The 15,979-nt window shown below is 38.9% G+C and overlaps 1 protein-coding gene across 1 annotated transcript in view; it reads right to left on the reverse strand.

Annotated features, from left to right (window-relative positions):
• The window catches only part of LOC104999281 (glutamate decarboxylase 1-like), a 25,803-nt gene that overhangs the window by 8,786 nt on the left and 1,038 nt on the right, over positions 1-15,979 (reverse strand). Inside the window, exons 2-10 of the mRNA XM_010854821.1 lie at positions 13,876-13,966; positions 12,508-12,620; positions 12,071-12,186; positions 10,675-10,754; positions 8,115-8,169; positions 7,310-7,426; positions 6,446-6,510; positions 6,266-6,344; positions 3,020-3,169 (exon numbers count right to left, since the gene is read on the reverse strand). Of these exons, the coding sequence (XP_010853123.1) occupies positions 3,020-3,169; positions 6,266-6,344; positions 6,446-6,510; positions 7,310-7,426; positions 8,115-8,169; positions 10,675-10,754; positions 12,071-12,186; positions 12,508-12,620; positions 13,876-13,966 (866 nt within the window). The remainder of the gene's footprint in view (positions 1-3,019; positions 3,170-6,265; positions 6,345-6,445; positions 6,511-7,309; positions 7,427-8,114; positions 8,170-10,674; positions 10,755-12,070; positions 12,187-12,507; positions 12,621-13,875; positions 13,967-15,979) is intronic.

A 15,979-nucleotide genomic window follows, 5' to 3' on the forward strand; every position in this document is an offset into this window, starting at 1 on the left:
AACTATACAAAAAAGATCTTCACGACCCAGATAATCACAATGGTGTGATCACTGACCTAGAGCCAGACAGCCTGGAATGTGATGTCAAGTGGGCCTTAGAAAGCATCACTACGAACAAAGCTAGTGGAGGTGATGGAATTCTGGTTGCTATTTCAAATCCTGAAAGAAGATGCTGTGAAAGTGCTACACTCAATATGCCAGCAAATTTGGAAAACTCAGCAGTGGCCACAGGACTGGAAAAGGTCAGTTTTCATTCCAATCCCAAAGAAAGGCAATGCCAAAGAATGCTCAAACTACCACACAACTGCACTCTTCTCACATGCTAGTAAAGTAATGCTCAAAATTCTGCAAACCAGGCTTCAGCAATATGTGAACCGTGAACTTCCTGATTTTCAAGCTGGTTTTAGAAAAGGCAGAGGAACCAGAGATCAAATTGCCAACATCCGCTGGATCATGGAAAAAGCAAGAGCGTTCCAGAAAAACATCTATTTCTGCTTTATTGACTATGCCAAAGCCTTTGACTGTGTGGATCACAATAAACTGTGGAAATTCTGAAACAGATGGGAATACCAGACCACCTGACCTGCCTCTTGAGAAACCTGTATGCAGGTCAGGAAGCAACAGTTAGAACTGGACATGGAACAACAGACTGGTTCCAAATAGGAAAAGGAGTACGTCAAGGCTGTATATTGTCACCCTGCTTATTTAACTTCTATGCAGAGTACATCATGAGAAATGCTGGACTAGAAGAAACACAAGCTGGAATCAAGATTGCCGGGAGAAATCTCAATAACCTCAGCTATGCAGATGACACCACCCTTATGGCAGAAAGTGAAGAGGAACTCAAAAGCCTCTTGATGAAGGTGAAAGTGGAGAGTGAAAAAGTTGGCTTAAAGCTCAACATTCAGAAAACGAAGATCATGGTATCCGGTCCCATCACTTCATGGGAAATAGAAGGGGAAACTGGAAACAGTGTCAGACTTTATGTTTTTGGGCTCCAAAATCACTACAGATGGTGACTGCAGCCATGAAATTAAAAGACGCTTACTCCTTGGAAGGAAAGTTATGACCAACCTAGATAGCATATTGAAAAGCAGAGACATTACTTTGCCAACAAAGGTCCGTCTAATCAAGGCTATGGTTTTTCCAGTGGTCATGTATGGATGTGAGAGTTGGACTATCAAGAAAGCTGAGCGCCAAATAATTGATGCTTTTGAACTGTGGTGTTGGAGAAGACTCTTAAGAGTCCCTTGGACTACAAGGAGATCCAACCAGTCCATTCTGAAGGAGATCAGCCCTGGGATTCCTTTGGAAGGACTGATGCTGAAGCTGAAACTCCAGTATTTTGGCCACCTCATGCGAAGAGTTGATTCATTGGAAAAGACTCTGATGCTGGGAGGGATTGGGGGCAGGAGGAGAAGGGGACGACAGAGGATGACATGGCTGGATGGCATCACTGACTCGATGGACGTGAGTCTGAGTGAACTCCGGGAGTTGGTGATGGACAGGGAGGCCTGGCATGCTGCGATTCATGGGGTCGCAAAGAGTCGGACACGACTGAGCGACTGAACTGAACTGAAATAAGGATCATGAATTTGCATCTATGATTCATGTTACAGAACATGTTTTTCTATTTGTGTTTTGTACTCGGAATTCTATATCCACCAAATAAAAATCTAAGCAATTTTTCTGGAGAAGGATAACTACCTGTGATACCCAGAAGAGTCCCCTTGCGATGCAGAGGGTAGGTGATGTGTTGTGGAGGATCAGCTTACCACTGTGTTAAAGAAGCTGCTGGTTCATGTCAAAGCTTCCATCCTCAGAGGACCTACTGCCTATCTTCCTATAGAGGATTGGGAAGGAGGTGATAGAAATAGCTTCCTAAAAACATTTCCATTATTTAAGCTAAAAATTACAAACAAGGAGCAGAGGGAGGGTGTAGCACATGTCCTGCTGTTGCAATCTTTGGAGAGACTGTATCTGTTGTCCTTGACTCTGTGTGTGTGTGTGTGTGTGTGTGTGTGTTTATTAGTCACTCAGTTGTGTCTGACTCTTTGCGACCCATGGACTGTATCCAGCCAGGCTCCTCTGTCCATGGGATTTTCCAGGCAAGAATACTGGAGTGGAGTGCCATTTATTTCCTCAGGGAATCTTTCCAATCCAGGCATCAAACCCGGGTCTCTTCATGTCCTGTGTTAGCAGATGGATTTTCTACCACTGCACCAGCTGGGAAGCCCTGAGCTTGATTCTAAGGCAGATCGAATGTTCAGGTAATTAATAAGTATTCACATCTGGGAATCTATACTAACTTTAAGTGGCTTGACCTATTTCCAATTCCAATTAGAAAAAAAAAGTTTTTTTTTTTAAACCTGCAGGCTAATTTATATTCCTAACAGATTTTACTCCTACCGTTTGATAGAACATACATTAATGGTAAACAAGCTAAAATCTTGTCCACCTCAGTAGAATTTCGAGCTCAGAACGAAGCTTGCCTTTGCAGTTAGAGCAGTTTCCTCGACAGAAGTTTAACAAAATAAAAGGACCATAGGGCTCCTCTGGGGGCTCAAGGGTAAAGAACCCTCCTGCGAACGTAGGAGACAGGGATTCAATCCCTGATTTGGGGAGATCCCACCTGCCGCGGAGCAAATAAGCCCGTGTGCCACGTCTACTGCGCCTGTGCTCTGGAGCCTGCGAACTGCAGCTACCGGGCCCAGCGCCGCAACGACCGAAGCCCCATGCGCCCCAGAGCCTGCGCTCTGCAGCCAGAGAGGACACTGCCGGGAGAAGCCCCGGAACTAGAGCGTAGCCCCGCCTCGCTACAACTAGAGAAAAGCCTGCGCAGCGGTGAAGACCCAGCGCAGCCAAACACAAATAAATAAACTTCAAAAAAGAGAAACACTTAATAAAATAAAAGGACTATAATTTGGGGAAAGACATCCAAAGTAAGCTCTAAAATATGGAACTAGTTACATCGGGTATCCAAGTACATAGGACCTAATAAAAGATGGCAAATTCCTACCTTTGCCTTCCACATTAACCAGAGCTTAAAGACATCGACATGTCGGCCGCATTGAATCGTCTTATCCCCGGTGTCAAAGTTAATATTGTAGACTTTATCAGGCTGGAAGAGGTATTCAGCCTGCATCTGGTTGCACGCTCCCAGAAGACCCTGAAAAAGGGACGATACATCTACTGTGTAAGCCATCCACATCTCAGTAAGAAGCCACAACCACTTATTCATTTCAGTTCACTTAGCATTTCTACCTTACAGGCACATTTAAATAGAACTTTTGTTTATTTTATATAAAAATATGTTACTTTCTTAGGATTTTCATGGATTCAGTTGTTCTTTGGATTTAGCTGGAACAGTAGATGGTGTAATTAGATTACCAGTTGTCTATATTTCTTTAATGTTTCTTAAAAACCTTGAAGTTTCGCTGCTCTTTTGAAATTATGTGACCAGCCTGCATTGAAGTTAATTAGAATTGAGTGCCTGGTTCATTTTAACTACGCTTTCTCATGAATCAACCGTTTAGACGCCAGTCAAGCAAACGGCTCTGATGGCCACGGGAGGCAGAGAATAAAACAGTCCATTTATTTAATTTTGCCCTTTCCTAGCCATTTCCTCTTACATAAAAGGTGTTGAAAACATTCCTCCTTGGTGTTGAAGAATGGAGAAATACTCCTTTTGAATGATTAAATAATAACCACTAGAAAAAAGAAATGTTTCCATCAACCAGTTGAAAAGAGGCTTTTCTCAAAAGATATGCATTGCCACAGCATAACAAAGGCTAAACCTGTGCGCACTGACTGGGTAGAGTTTAAATCTATACCAACTATAACCTTTTGAATATGAAGCAAATAAGAACATATTTATCACGTGCCTATTATATGCTGGAGACATCACAAATATACCATCTGATCCTCATGGAAGACTTAGGGCGTAAGTGCTACTGTTATATCATTTTTATAGATTGAAGAGACAGAAAGTTCACCACGGTAAGGAATTTTCAAGATCATATATCTGTACAGTGCTAAGTTTGAGACGAGGGTAGTTCGTCTGGAAGTCTGTGGCAATCCAATTTCCAAGGGAAGAAAACTCACACTCTTATTTTGGAGCAGCTTATGGGTCTAAGGAAAGGATCACAACTGGTGATAAGATTTGAAGGACTGGGGTGAAATAGAGAAGAAACGATACCTTGCAAAGGAGAGGACTTTGTGTGTGTGTGTGTATACACAATATACTACATATATATATTTATATATTTATGTATACTACATACACTGTTTTAAAATACTTTAGTCCCCAGCTCCTATCTAACAAAATATTAAAGTAGAAGAATACCAGAGTGGGTAGCCATTCTCTTCTCCAGGGGATCTTCCCAACCCAGGGACTGACCCATGGCTCCTGTGTCTCCTGCACTGCAGGCAGATTCTTAGATTCTTTACCGTCTGGCTCAGGAGAATTTCACGGACAGAGGAGGGCTACAGTCCAGGGGGTCACAAAGAACTGGACATGACTGAATGACTAACACGCTACACACCACAGGGTCCAATGTACACAGAGAAATATTTTCCCTGTAGTTTACTTCATACCTGGACTTTAATATTTTGTCAGGAACTAGGAACTAAAATATTTTAAAACAGTGTAAACAATGTGAGTTTTAACTATAGTTCTTAGATAAAGACTGTGTGTGTGGTCGGTTGAGTCTGACTCTTTGCAACCCCGTGGACTATAGCCCACCAGGCTCCTGTGTCGATGAGATTTCCCAGGCAAGAATACTGCAGTCGGTTGTCATTCCCTTTTCCAGGGATCTTCCTAAGCCAGGGACTGAACCCATATCTCTGGCATCTCCTGCATTGGCAGGTGGATGCTTTAGACTGTTGTGCCACCTGGGAAGCCTCTAAGGTGAAAAATAAGCACCTAAAATCTGTCATACTGTGTGCTGGGACTGTGGATTTGTAGTAAGGAAAAACTCTAGCCTTGTTGAGTTTACAGTCTGGGTTGTAGGAGGCTGAGCAGAGAAGGGCAGGGCTACTTCGACATAGTCACTATGAGTGAAGAAATGAAGAAAGACTGCAGAAAATTTGTTTCTGAGCCCCAAACATAAAAGTACCAGAAATCTGCAAGTGGACTGGAGACCCGACAGCAAAGTGGAGGGGTTGTCGCCACGCAGCCAACTGAGCAGAAGCTGAAGCAGAGCCAACGGCTCCAGCCTGAATTGCTGAGAACGCCTCGGGTTAGGAGAGAACAAAGACTGTCTTAGAGCTAGGGAAGAAGAGGCGTGTATTTAACGCTCAGCAGAAAGTGGGGAGTACCAGGTCAGGCAGTTGATAATGGGAAGACAAGCACTCTATTTTTAAATTCAAATCACTGGATTGCTTGTGAGTAAGAGAGAAACAAAACAAAGCTATAAATGATAGCCACGTAAAGTGTGTCTGCCCCTCTGACAGCTAAGCAGAGACAGGGAATATTCAAATTGAACTTTGTAATTGTATCTCTTCTTGCAGGAGATCATGGGCTTATCTCCTTACGTAGCATTACATGTACTATTGGCAGAGATAAAATACACAAACTTATAAGCAAAAAATAATTTCATACAACCCGTAATTTTTTGCTTTTTATGCTAAACGTACATCATCGTTACTGATAGTTATCCCTACTTAAAACAAGTCTTATTTTGGCCTTACTCTCTGAGGTAACAAATTGGTCAGCAGGCCAAATCTGACTCCAAAGAGACCTTACCTTTGTTCATGGTGTGTTTAGAAGGGAGGTCACGAGTGACCACATTTTCTATCACCTATTCTGTTTCTCACCACTGTCTATTGTCTTATCCCTGATCTCATCCACACATTAACTTACTACCTGGGGCCCTAGACCACTGGGTTTTGTGGCACTTTAGTTACCCACTGCCAGTGTTAGCTGCTCAGCCACGTCTGCCTCTTTGCGACTCCATGGACTCTGCCCATGGGATTCTCCAGGAAAGAGTACTGGAGTGGGTTGCCATTTCCTTCTCCAGGGGATCTTCCTGACCCAGGGATCGAACCCGGGTCTCCCACATTGCAGGCAGATTCTTTACCATTTGAGCCACTAGGGAAGCCCCGTGGTTGCTAATTAAGGAGCAGCTTTCCTCTACAGGCTAAAGGGTCCTGCACTACATGAATTCAATGAAGCCATAATGATTTTGGTTTTGAACATGCACAATGAACCTAGTCATGACCAAGGTCTCCATCACATCACTACTCGAAAACAGAGATCATTTACTTTTTCCCGGGTCAGGACAGCAGAGCACTGAAGGGGCACACCCATGAGTTTGTGGGGGTTCCAGGTCACGGAGTCGGCCCTAGGCAATAAAACAAGTCCTGTTAGTGCTCACGGGCTAAGGAGACAAACAGAAGCCCGAAGAGGCCCTTCCACTTGCATGAGCAGCGGCCCAGTTCTCACCTTTCAATGCCACTGAGTTTACAGGAATGCTTTCTGGACAACAGCAATCCACCTCCCCAAGCTGCCTACAGTGGACACAAAGGATTTGTGTGTTTACATTAACGATTTCTTTTTACATAGCACTGACTGCTCTTTCCTATGTTATATTTATTTCAAAAGTTGATGAGGATTTAATTGCTATACTAGATAATTACAAACTTGGCTATAATTGTCTCACTTAAAAGAACCATGCATTTAAAATTTTCCTCCTAGGAATTCTCATTATCTCTTCATGACATAGTAAAGTTTTAGGTTTCTATTGATAACTAATGCAAAGAGACACCTTCTGTATAATTTCCAGAGACAGAATTTTTTAAAAGTTGGCATCAGATTTGGCAATACTACAGAAAAATTAAAATATCTACCATATTATATAACTTTACATTTGTCCAACTCTAATCAAAGCCAAAGACATTTTTGCACAAAGTCATTGTACTAATAACATCAAAAGTTTTGACTTCCATAACAGCTATTAATTAAGAAATATATATTAGAGTAAGGGGCTAAGTTTCTTTGATTTAAAATCAGGTTTAACTCTTTCTTCAAATTGATCTTCTAAATTGTTGGTTGAATATTGATAGGCATTTAGACTTTTTAAAAAATATTGATACATACATAGCTCTTTCTATGGTAGTGCATTGTCTATTTTAAGGTAATTTATGCAAATGAGACTATTTTTTCTTGATATTTATTCATTATAAAAATTAGAGTTACAGAGAAATTTTGGTCTTGCTAGTAATGTCAGTTAAGAAATTATGAGGATTGTTCACAGGTAATATTTTTTAAAAAGGGAAATTATGAGCCAGACTCTAGGACATGACTTACATCCACATGCATCCAGAGCTTGTGTGTCTCACAAATATCCGCGATGTCATGGAGCGGGTCGAAGGCCCCGAACACGGTGCTGCCAGCTGTGGCCACAACACAGAAAGGAGTCTGGCCCTGGGGAGGACAAAAGCTGCATCATTCTTACAATCTCAGGAAGCCCGTTGTTGTTTAGCTGCTAACTCACATTCAAATCTTTTGCAACCCCACGGACTATAGCCCGCCAGATTCCTCTTTCCATGGGATTTCCCAGACAAGAACACTGGAGTGGGTTGCTGTTTCCTACTCCAGCCAATCTTCTCAACTCAGGGGTTGAACCCATGTTTCCTGAACTGGCAGGCGGATTCTTTACTGCTGAGCGACCAGGGAAGCCCCTGACTAAGGACATTAGATAACTAATAACTTCAAATATTTAGAGGCACCTACAGTAATGGAAAAAGTAGCTTAACCATAAGATGAACAAATACCATTGCCTCTGAGTCCCATTTATTGTTATTTCTCTCTGAATTTATTTTCAGAAGATCATACCACAACAATAAAGACGACTAAACTCCTTTAGTAGTAAATAAACCACTTTATTTACTTTTGGTGATAATTTGTCTTTTGATATTTAACAGGAACAAAATGGTCAGGGAAATATTGCAATGTCGTTTAATTATTTCACTTCAGCTTTAGAAGAAATTTCCTACATTTAGAGATTACTTTATTTCCTGTAGCAGTTCTTATCAGTTGCTTGCCACTAATGAAAGTCAGTAAAGAAAATAAAGATGCATTTGCAAGTTAAATATGGAACTTCAGAACTTACCTTTCTTTTAGCTTGTAATATATTTTCCTCTAACTCAGCTGGAATCATCTTTCCCCTTAAAAAGTCAAATACACATTGTTTTCTTATGAGTGAATAAACATATCGATTCTACCAGTTAGAAGAATTAATAATATTCAAGATTAAAAAATTAGTTTTTAGTGACTCCCAAAGGTATTTATAGGTGTGGAAAACAAGCAATAAGCAGTTCCCTAAAACCAAGATAAAATATCATGGTATTTGAATTAAAGGAAGCTAAGTTTACTATTCAATCATCTTAAAATCTGCATTATTTACATATCAGAAGATTCTGATTTTTCTAAGATACATAATGGTTTTCTTCCTTCCTTTTCTTTCTTCATTTTTTTCTCTAATGATTAACCTTTAATTATAAAGACTTCTTAGGGCCTCCTTGATAGCTCAGTTGGTAAAGAACCCACCTGCAATGCAGGAGACCCCCAGTGGTTTGATTCCTGGGCTGGGAAGATCCCCTCGAGAAGGGATAAGCTACCCACTCCAATGTTCTTGGATTTCCTTTGTGGCTCAGCTGGTAAAGAATCCGCCTGCAATGTGGGAGACCTGGGTTCAATCCCTGGGTTGGGAAGATTCCCAGGAGAAGGAAACAGGTACCCACTCCAGTATTCTGGCCTGTATAGTCCATGGGGTCACAAAGAGTCGGACATGACTGAGTGACTTTCACTTTCATAAAGACTTCTTGGCATTAAGACATAAAAATCAAAGATACAAATTGTTGGGGGGAATGTGGCAAAAATTCAGGTGGTCTCACATTTTTCTTCACAGCAAATTTCTGGGACAAAAAAACAAAAGCCAGTATCTTCCTGCTCCACCCCGTTATCAGACTGAAACACTGTCTTCTTGTAAGCATTCCTCTTAAAGTCCGGAATCAAGTAAGAATGCCTACCACCATCAATATTACAGCATCCTTTTTCTGAAGAAATACCTGTTATCTAGGGAGGTAATCATGATGATAATAGATGATATACAGAAACGAAAATAAGAAAAATCCCTAATTCAAGTACATATGGTTGTACACCTGGAATACCTAACATTGCTTATTGAAAAACTTTTGAAAACTATAAGAATGTTGAGCAATGGGAGGGTTACAATAGTAAATTAGGTTCCTATTTTTTTTAACTAATTGTTCTTAATAAACATAGAACATATCCTATTCATAGTAGTAAAAACAGATACAAAGTATCTGGGAAAGAGATTCTCAGCAAATGTACAGGGTTTATATAAAGAAAACCAAACAACTTGAAATACATATAGAATGACAAACTTATAAAGCATATTTGCAAAATGTTCTATATTCATATATTTTACATTTAAAAATATCTCAATATATAAATATTTTTACAAGCCAATAAATAATAAACTACCAATAAAAAATTGGCAAATGAAAATGAACAGACATATTGCTGTAACACACAGCTGGTTGGTCAGTATACTAGACATATATAGTTCCAAACAACTGAAGGTCATCTTCATTTATCAGAATTTTCAAGTACAGAAATATTGATAATATTCAAGTTTCTCCCAGTAGATAAGCATCAGTTAACTCAAAAATATTTGAAGGGCAAATAAAAATCTATATGAAATTTAAAGTGCAGACAATCTTTGAACCTGTAATTGAACTTATAGGGATTTATGTGAGAAATATTCAAATATAGACACTCAAGTATACTTGTATAATTATATTCATTAAATCAGGGCTTCCCAGGTACTGTGAGTGGTAAAGAATCCACCTGCCAATGCAGGAGACCCAAAAGACTCAGATTCGATCCCTGGGTCAGGAACATCTCTTCAAGAGGAAATGGCAACCCACTCTAGTATTCTTGCCTGGAAAATTCCATGGACAGAGGAGCTTGGCAGGCTACAGTCCATGGGGTCAGAGTCAGACACGACTGAGCACACACACATACACACACACACATTCATTTAATCATTGTCTTTAAATACTTAAATCTAGGTGAAAACCTTTTAAATAAGATATGTGAAATTATATTTACAAAATGGAAAACTCCAAAATAATTAAAAAAGAATAAGGAAAGTCTGTATACATTCATAGGCTAAGGTTTCTAAGATATACTCTAAAGCCAAAAAAATTTACAAAATAAGTTGCAGATTGTAACACAGAACTTGAGATGTATACATATATTTAATATGCATCAAAATGATCTTCCAGAATATATGTATTTATAATATAGTTTATTCATTTCAAGAGAAATGGAAATATATTTTTACTCTGTAGATTTCTGATGCATCTGAATTTTTCATCTCCAGACATCATTATACTGCTACTTCAATATACTTAACAAAGAAAAGGTATGCGACACTCTCACTTGCATAGGACTATATTCAGCATAGGATACTGTATAGGATAACTTTGGTGTTTCTTTCATAATTACTTCCAGTTAAAATTATTGAAACTAATCTGGGAAAATATTCTTGCTAAAAATTGGGATAATAGAAAAATGGGGTTTTAATCTTTATATGAAGCATAATGATAATAAAAATCTTGAGACTGTGTTAAGAAACATACCTTTCATCACATTTTACTTCAATTACATTATCTGTTCCAATACCAAGAGTTGCTGCAGCCTTTTTTATGGAATAATGACCCTTGGGCAAAAATGAAGACAGGGAAGGCATTAATTTTCCTGCCTTAAATCATCACTTACACTAGTGCACCACTCAAATTAGGGCATATATGCATAGCTCTGAATGGATCTGTGCATATATAAATACATGTACATATATACACACACACACGTATAGAAGTGAGGTTCTCAAGGCATACTTCCAGACCCTTACCATGACGTTAGTTGAGATGAAGAAGGCTGTAGCACCTCTTTCTAGGAGGCGCTGTCACTCAGACAACACTTTAAACACAGGACTGTGATTCTTATTCTAGTTTTCTGTATCCACATGAATCGTGTCATTTATACATTTACTGACAATATCCTCCAGGTGAATCCTTGCATGTTATGGACAGCTTTAAGTCTTGAATTTGCAATTTTTTTTTAAGAGAGGCCTAAAGAAAGGAATCAATTTTTCCTCTGCTTGTAGTTTTTATTTTATTTAATTTTATTTTTTTAGTTTAATTTTATTTTTAAACTATACATAATTGTATTTGTAGTTTTTAATTTTAACTTTGATATCAAATTTGATTTCTTGCCTTCTGGGTGACTACTATCTCATGGCATAGTTTGATAATATAAACAGAATCAGTAAGATGGAGGTGACAGCTCAAAGATAAACTTTTCCTGGGTAATTTTTAGCTGCCTGGAAAAGACCACATATATGAGAGAAAAGGGAAATTTAAAACCCTTACGATGTTTTCATTTCAATGGAGAATATCAATACATAGATTAAATAGGAAATGATTTTTTTAAAAAAATGACATGGGATTTCAGCTTATTTGCTCATAATATTGAAAAAGTATATGTCAAATGATAAAAATGACATTTGTAAACAAGCATCTTCAATTGTATTGTTTTATAGTAAATTACATTAAGTATGCAGCAGTGGGATTTGCCTGGTGGCTCAGTGGTAAAGAATCTACCTGCAATGCAGGAGACTCGGGTTCAATCACTGGATCAGGAACCCGAGTCTCCTGCATTGCAGGCAAATCCCACTTAATGATTTTTTTTTGGTAAAGATAGCAGAATGTTTTATATTTACAATCATATCTTTTTTCTGTTAGTTTCTCCTATATTGAAATAAAATTTTCCTGAATTATTTGTATTGCTAATCTATATAGTCTGTATAGGCTGGAAAGTTGTTTTTCTCCTTTCCAATATCAATATATAGATCCAAACAGATTACAGAGTGTTTTTACCATAAAAGTGAAGCTAATATTCTCAATGTTTAAATTACTTTATCGGTATATCTTAGAAGATTCTTAAAGCTTAGAAAAATCTAGACTTGATACTTACTTGTTCAGAAACAAACAACGCAATGCACGGAAGGACTGCCATGCCTCTTGCTTTTATCTCTGGATATTGCTTATAACGAGCTACTAATATGCCATAGAGGTTTGATATACTCCCACCTACGGAAAAGAAATTGTGACTGTTAATCTAATTCCAAAAATCTGAAATGTTGATTGAGACGATTTGAGAGTTTTCTGAAGTAAAATGGTACCAAATCACTGATGTCATTTTTAAAATGGTCTTCCTTGAAAGTATTAAAGGAATCACAAACAGCAAAATCCACAACTTTCAGATTTCAAAAAACTTTGTTTATGATTATAGCCAACAATATGGCTTATGAACATTCACATCAATTCAATGACTCAAAAACAATCATATTAATTTAAATACATTTTTACTTTCTCCTATTATTTCTTTTCACTTATAAACCTTTTTCTTACCAGGTGAAAATATTCCATCTGCTTCTGTTTCTCTCCAGCCAATAATTCCACACATTTTCTTAAGAAGAACTGTTTCCATGACAGTAAATACTGGAGCTATTTCATAGGTAAACCTATAATATATGTATAGAAATTCCACTGTGAATTATATTACATGGAAGAGGATAAATAAAATCATGTGCTAGGTATTCACATCTGTTGATTAAAGAATAATTCAAATGTGTAGAACCATCTCTTACCTCCTTTCTCTTTGCATTTTTCTACTATTTCTCTATTTAAACCAAAAATCTATATTTTCTTTGAACAGAGAATGATTGTTTCACAGCAATAGGATTCCAAATAATGGAGTAAGATTTGTAAAATGATTTTTATGTAATAAAATGCATCACATTTTATATATCGCAAACGATATAGGTTCATTAAGGGTCTCCTACATTACAGGTGGATTCTTTACCAACTGAGCTATCAGAGAAGCTCTCCAAAGTGTTACTCTATGTGTGTTCAAATAAAGGGCTACAATCAAGCAATGAAAACTAAAACTAGCAATAAACTGTGCAGCTTATTTTTCTATGCATTTCACATTTATAAAACCCTGTGCACCATTAAGATCCCAGTGACAACTAAACAGTTAAAATAAACCACAGCTTTCCTACACAGTGAAGCAGTCACTTCTCATAATGTTTAGTTCCTGGTTTTAAAGTTTAAACTTCTACCAGCTATCTCTTTTGATTATAGTTATATATTAACATCTGAGGCAGACTGTTCCTTCCAATTGCATGTCCAATCACTTCCCTATTCCTTTAAACTTGAAATACATTGCCCTAAAGTTAATTTTACTTCAAAACATTACAGCAGTGTATCTCATTTCATATACCTGCAAGTTTTGTTCTGACAAAGGTCAAAATTTTTAAGGAATCACATTGGAGCTCGATTTAACTTTAATAGTTTACTTTCTTCACCTTTGAGCAAACTGAAGTTCCAGTTAACACTCAGGCAACTTTTCCTACCCTGGCGTGTGTCGTTTTTAGACTCTATGCTCTGGGCTGTTCTGGGTAGTATTGCAGTGATTTCAGTCCCAGAGCTGGACTCCCAGTCTGCACACTAATAACTCAGACTAATCAACTGCACTTTACTATTTACAAGGAATTTCAGATCCTAAGAGTTTCTAGAGAGGAGAGACAGTCCAGAGGACCAGTTAAAATGTCCCCAGGGAACAGGAACCATCTTTGCATTTCTTTCTGGTATCACGTATTTGTTTCTGAGAGAGCAAACATCCCGTCCAGCAAAAAGGAACTTCAACAACTGACACCTACACCCTTGCTCCGCGTCTCACAGTCTCACGTCCCTTAGACCCAGAAGGATACTCACATGTTGGTATTTGCAGTGGCTGTCAACCATTCCCCTGCAAGTCCAATCACATCTAGCCCACTGGAGAGCTGGTTAAAATAGCGAGGATGTCCTGGGGAAAAAAGACAAAATCACACATGGGTCAAAGTGTAAACACACGGCTGAAATGTGGTTAAATTTCATAGCAGTTTCTCAGTGAACAGGTGTTATGGATCAAGTACACGATTTCATTCAGTGAACATTCCTGAGCGATTATCATATGCTGGGACTGTTCTGGGTATTAGGGCCCAGCGGTCATACGGACATAGCCGCTACATGGGGATCTCACTTACTATTGAAAGAAGGAGACACAATCAAATAATGACACAAATGTATTTAAGTACAGTAAAAAGCAAAAATTACAAAGCAAAGGATCAGGATGTTAAAAGACCATTTCTAAGGGGTCAGGAGTAGGAGAGACAGTCTCCAGAGAAGGCTTTTGGAGGAAGTGATCTTTCAGAGAAGGTCTTAAGTCTATTTCCAAACAGTGGAGGAGGAGGAGCAGCTGTAAGAAGGCACCAAAATGAGAAAGGGCTCAAATACCAGAGTGAAGAACCCAACTGAAGTAGAAAGACCGAGGGTGGGGTGTGGGAAGCTACCTCAGTGGATGGGGGAAAGATCACCTAGAAGACGAAATAATTTTCCTTCCAAAGCTGCTTATACACTTTTTGGGTGAAATAGAAGGTCCCTAGAGATTATCATACTAAGCAAGAAACAGCTGGACCATAAAGAAGACTGAGCGCCAGAGAACTGACGCTCTCCAACTGTGGCGCTGGAGGAGACTCGAGAGTGCCTTGGACTGCAAGGAGGTCAAACCAGTCAATCTCAAAGGAAACCAACCCTGATTATTCACTGGGAGAACTAATGCTGAAGCCACCGCTGCTGCTGCTGCTGCTAAATCGCTTCAGTCGTGTCCGACTCTGTGCGACCCCATAGACGGCAGCCCACCAGGCTCCCCCATCCCTGGGATTCTCCAGGCAGGAACACTGGAGTGGGTTGCCATTTCCTTCTCCAATGCATGAAAGTGAAAAGTGAAAGTGAAGTCGCTCAGTCGTGTCCGACTCTTAGCGACCCCATGGACTGCAGCCCACCAGGCTCCTCCATCCATGGGATTTTCCAGGCAAGAGTACTGGAGTGGGATGCCATTGCCTTCTCCGGATGCTGAAGCTGAAGCCCCATTATTTTGGCTACCTGATGCAAAGAGCGAACACATTGGAAAAGACTCTGATGCTGGGAAAGATTGAAGGCAAAAGGAGGAGAGGGCGGCAGAGGATGAGATGGTTAGATAGCATCACTGACTCAGTGGACATGAAACTAAGCAAACTCCGGGAGACAATAGAGGACAGAGGAGCCTGGCGTGCTCCTGTTGATGAAGTCGCAGAGTCAGACACAACTTAGTGGCTGAACAACAAATATGTGGAGTCCAAAATACGACACAAATAAGCTTATCTACAAAACAGAAACAGGATCACAAGCACAGATAACAGACTTGTGATCACCAAGGGGGAAGGGGTGGAGGATGAACTGGTTTGGGAGTTTGGGGTTAGCAGATGGAGACTGTTACATGTAGGATGGATAAACAGCAAGGTCCTAGTGTAGAGCACAGGATATTCAATATCCTGTAAGAAACCATAATGGAAAAGAATTCTTTAAAAATACAGGCAGCAAAAAAAGATAAATAATTTCAACTATAAAAATATCAGGTTCCTCTTATAATGATCTTTCAAAATTTTATATTAAGGAAGAATCACCAAACATTGCTTGTCAAATTGAACAATCTATATTGAACTCAGTTTAAATTAAGCTTCTCCTCCTTAGCTCCACAATGGATTGTTCTGTGCACTAGTTTTACACTCTGTCTTAAAGATAATGTGTGTAATAGCTCTTTGTGAATCTCTGTTTTGCCTCTAGAGTTTTGTTCAAATGTTGTTTGCTCCTGGAAGTATCATTGTTTTAAGAGATTAAGAATTCAGTTCTAATGAGATGGATAAAACTGGAACCTATTCTAAGAATATAGGCTGTATATATAAATTATACATATATCTAATTTTAGCATTCTATATTTTATTGAAGTACAGAGATAATA

This window comes from Bison bison, unplaced genomic scaffold, assembly GCF_000754665.1.
Source record: "Bison bison bison isolate TAMUID 2011002044 unplaced genomic scaffold, Bison_UMD1.0 scf7180017864349, whole genome shotgun sequence".
Classification (NCBI taxonomy): domain Eukaryota; kingdom Metazoa; phylum Chordata; class Mammalia; order Artiodactyla; family Bovidae; genus Bison; species Bison bison.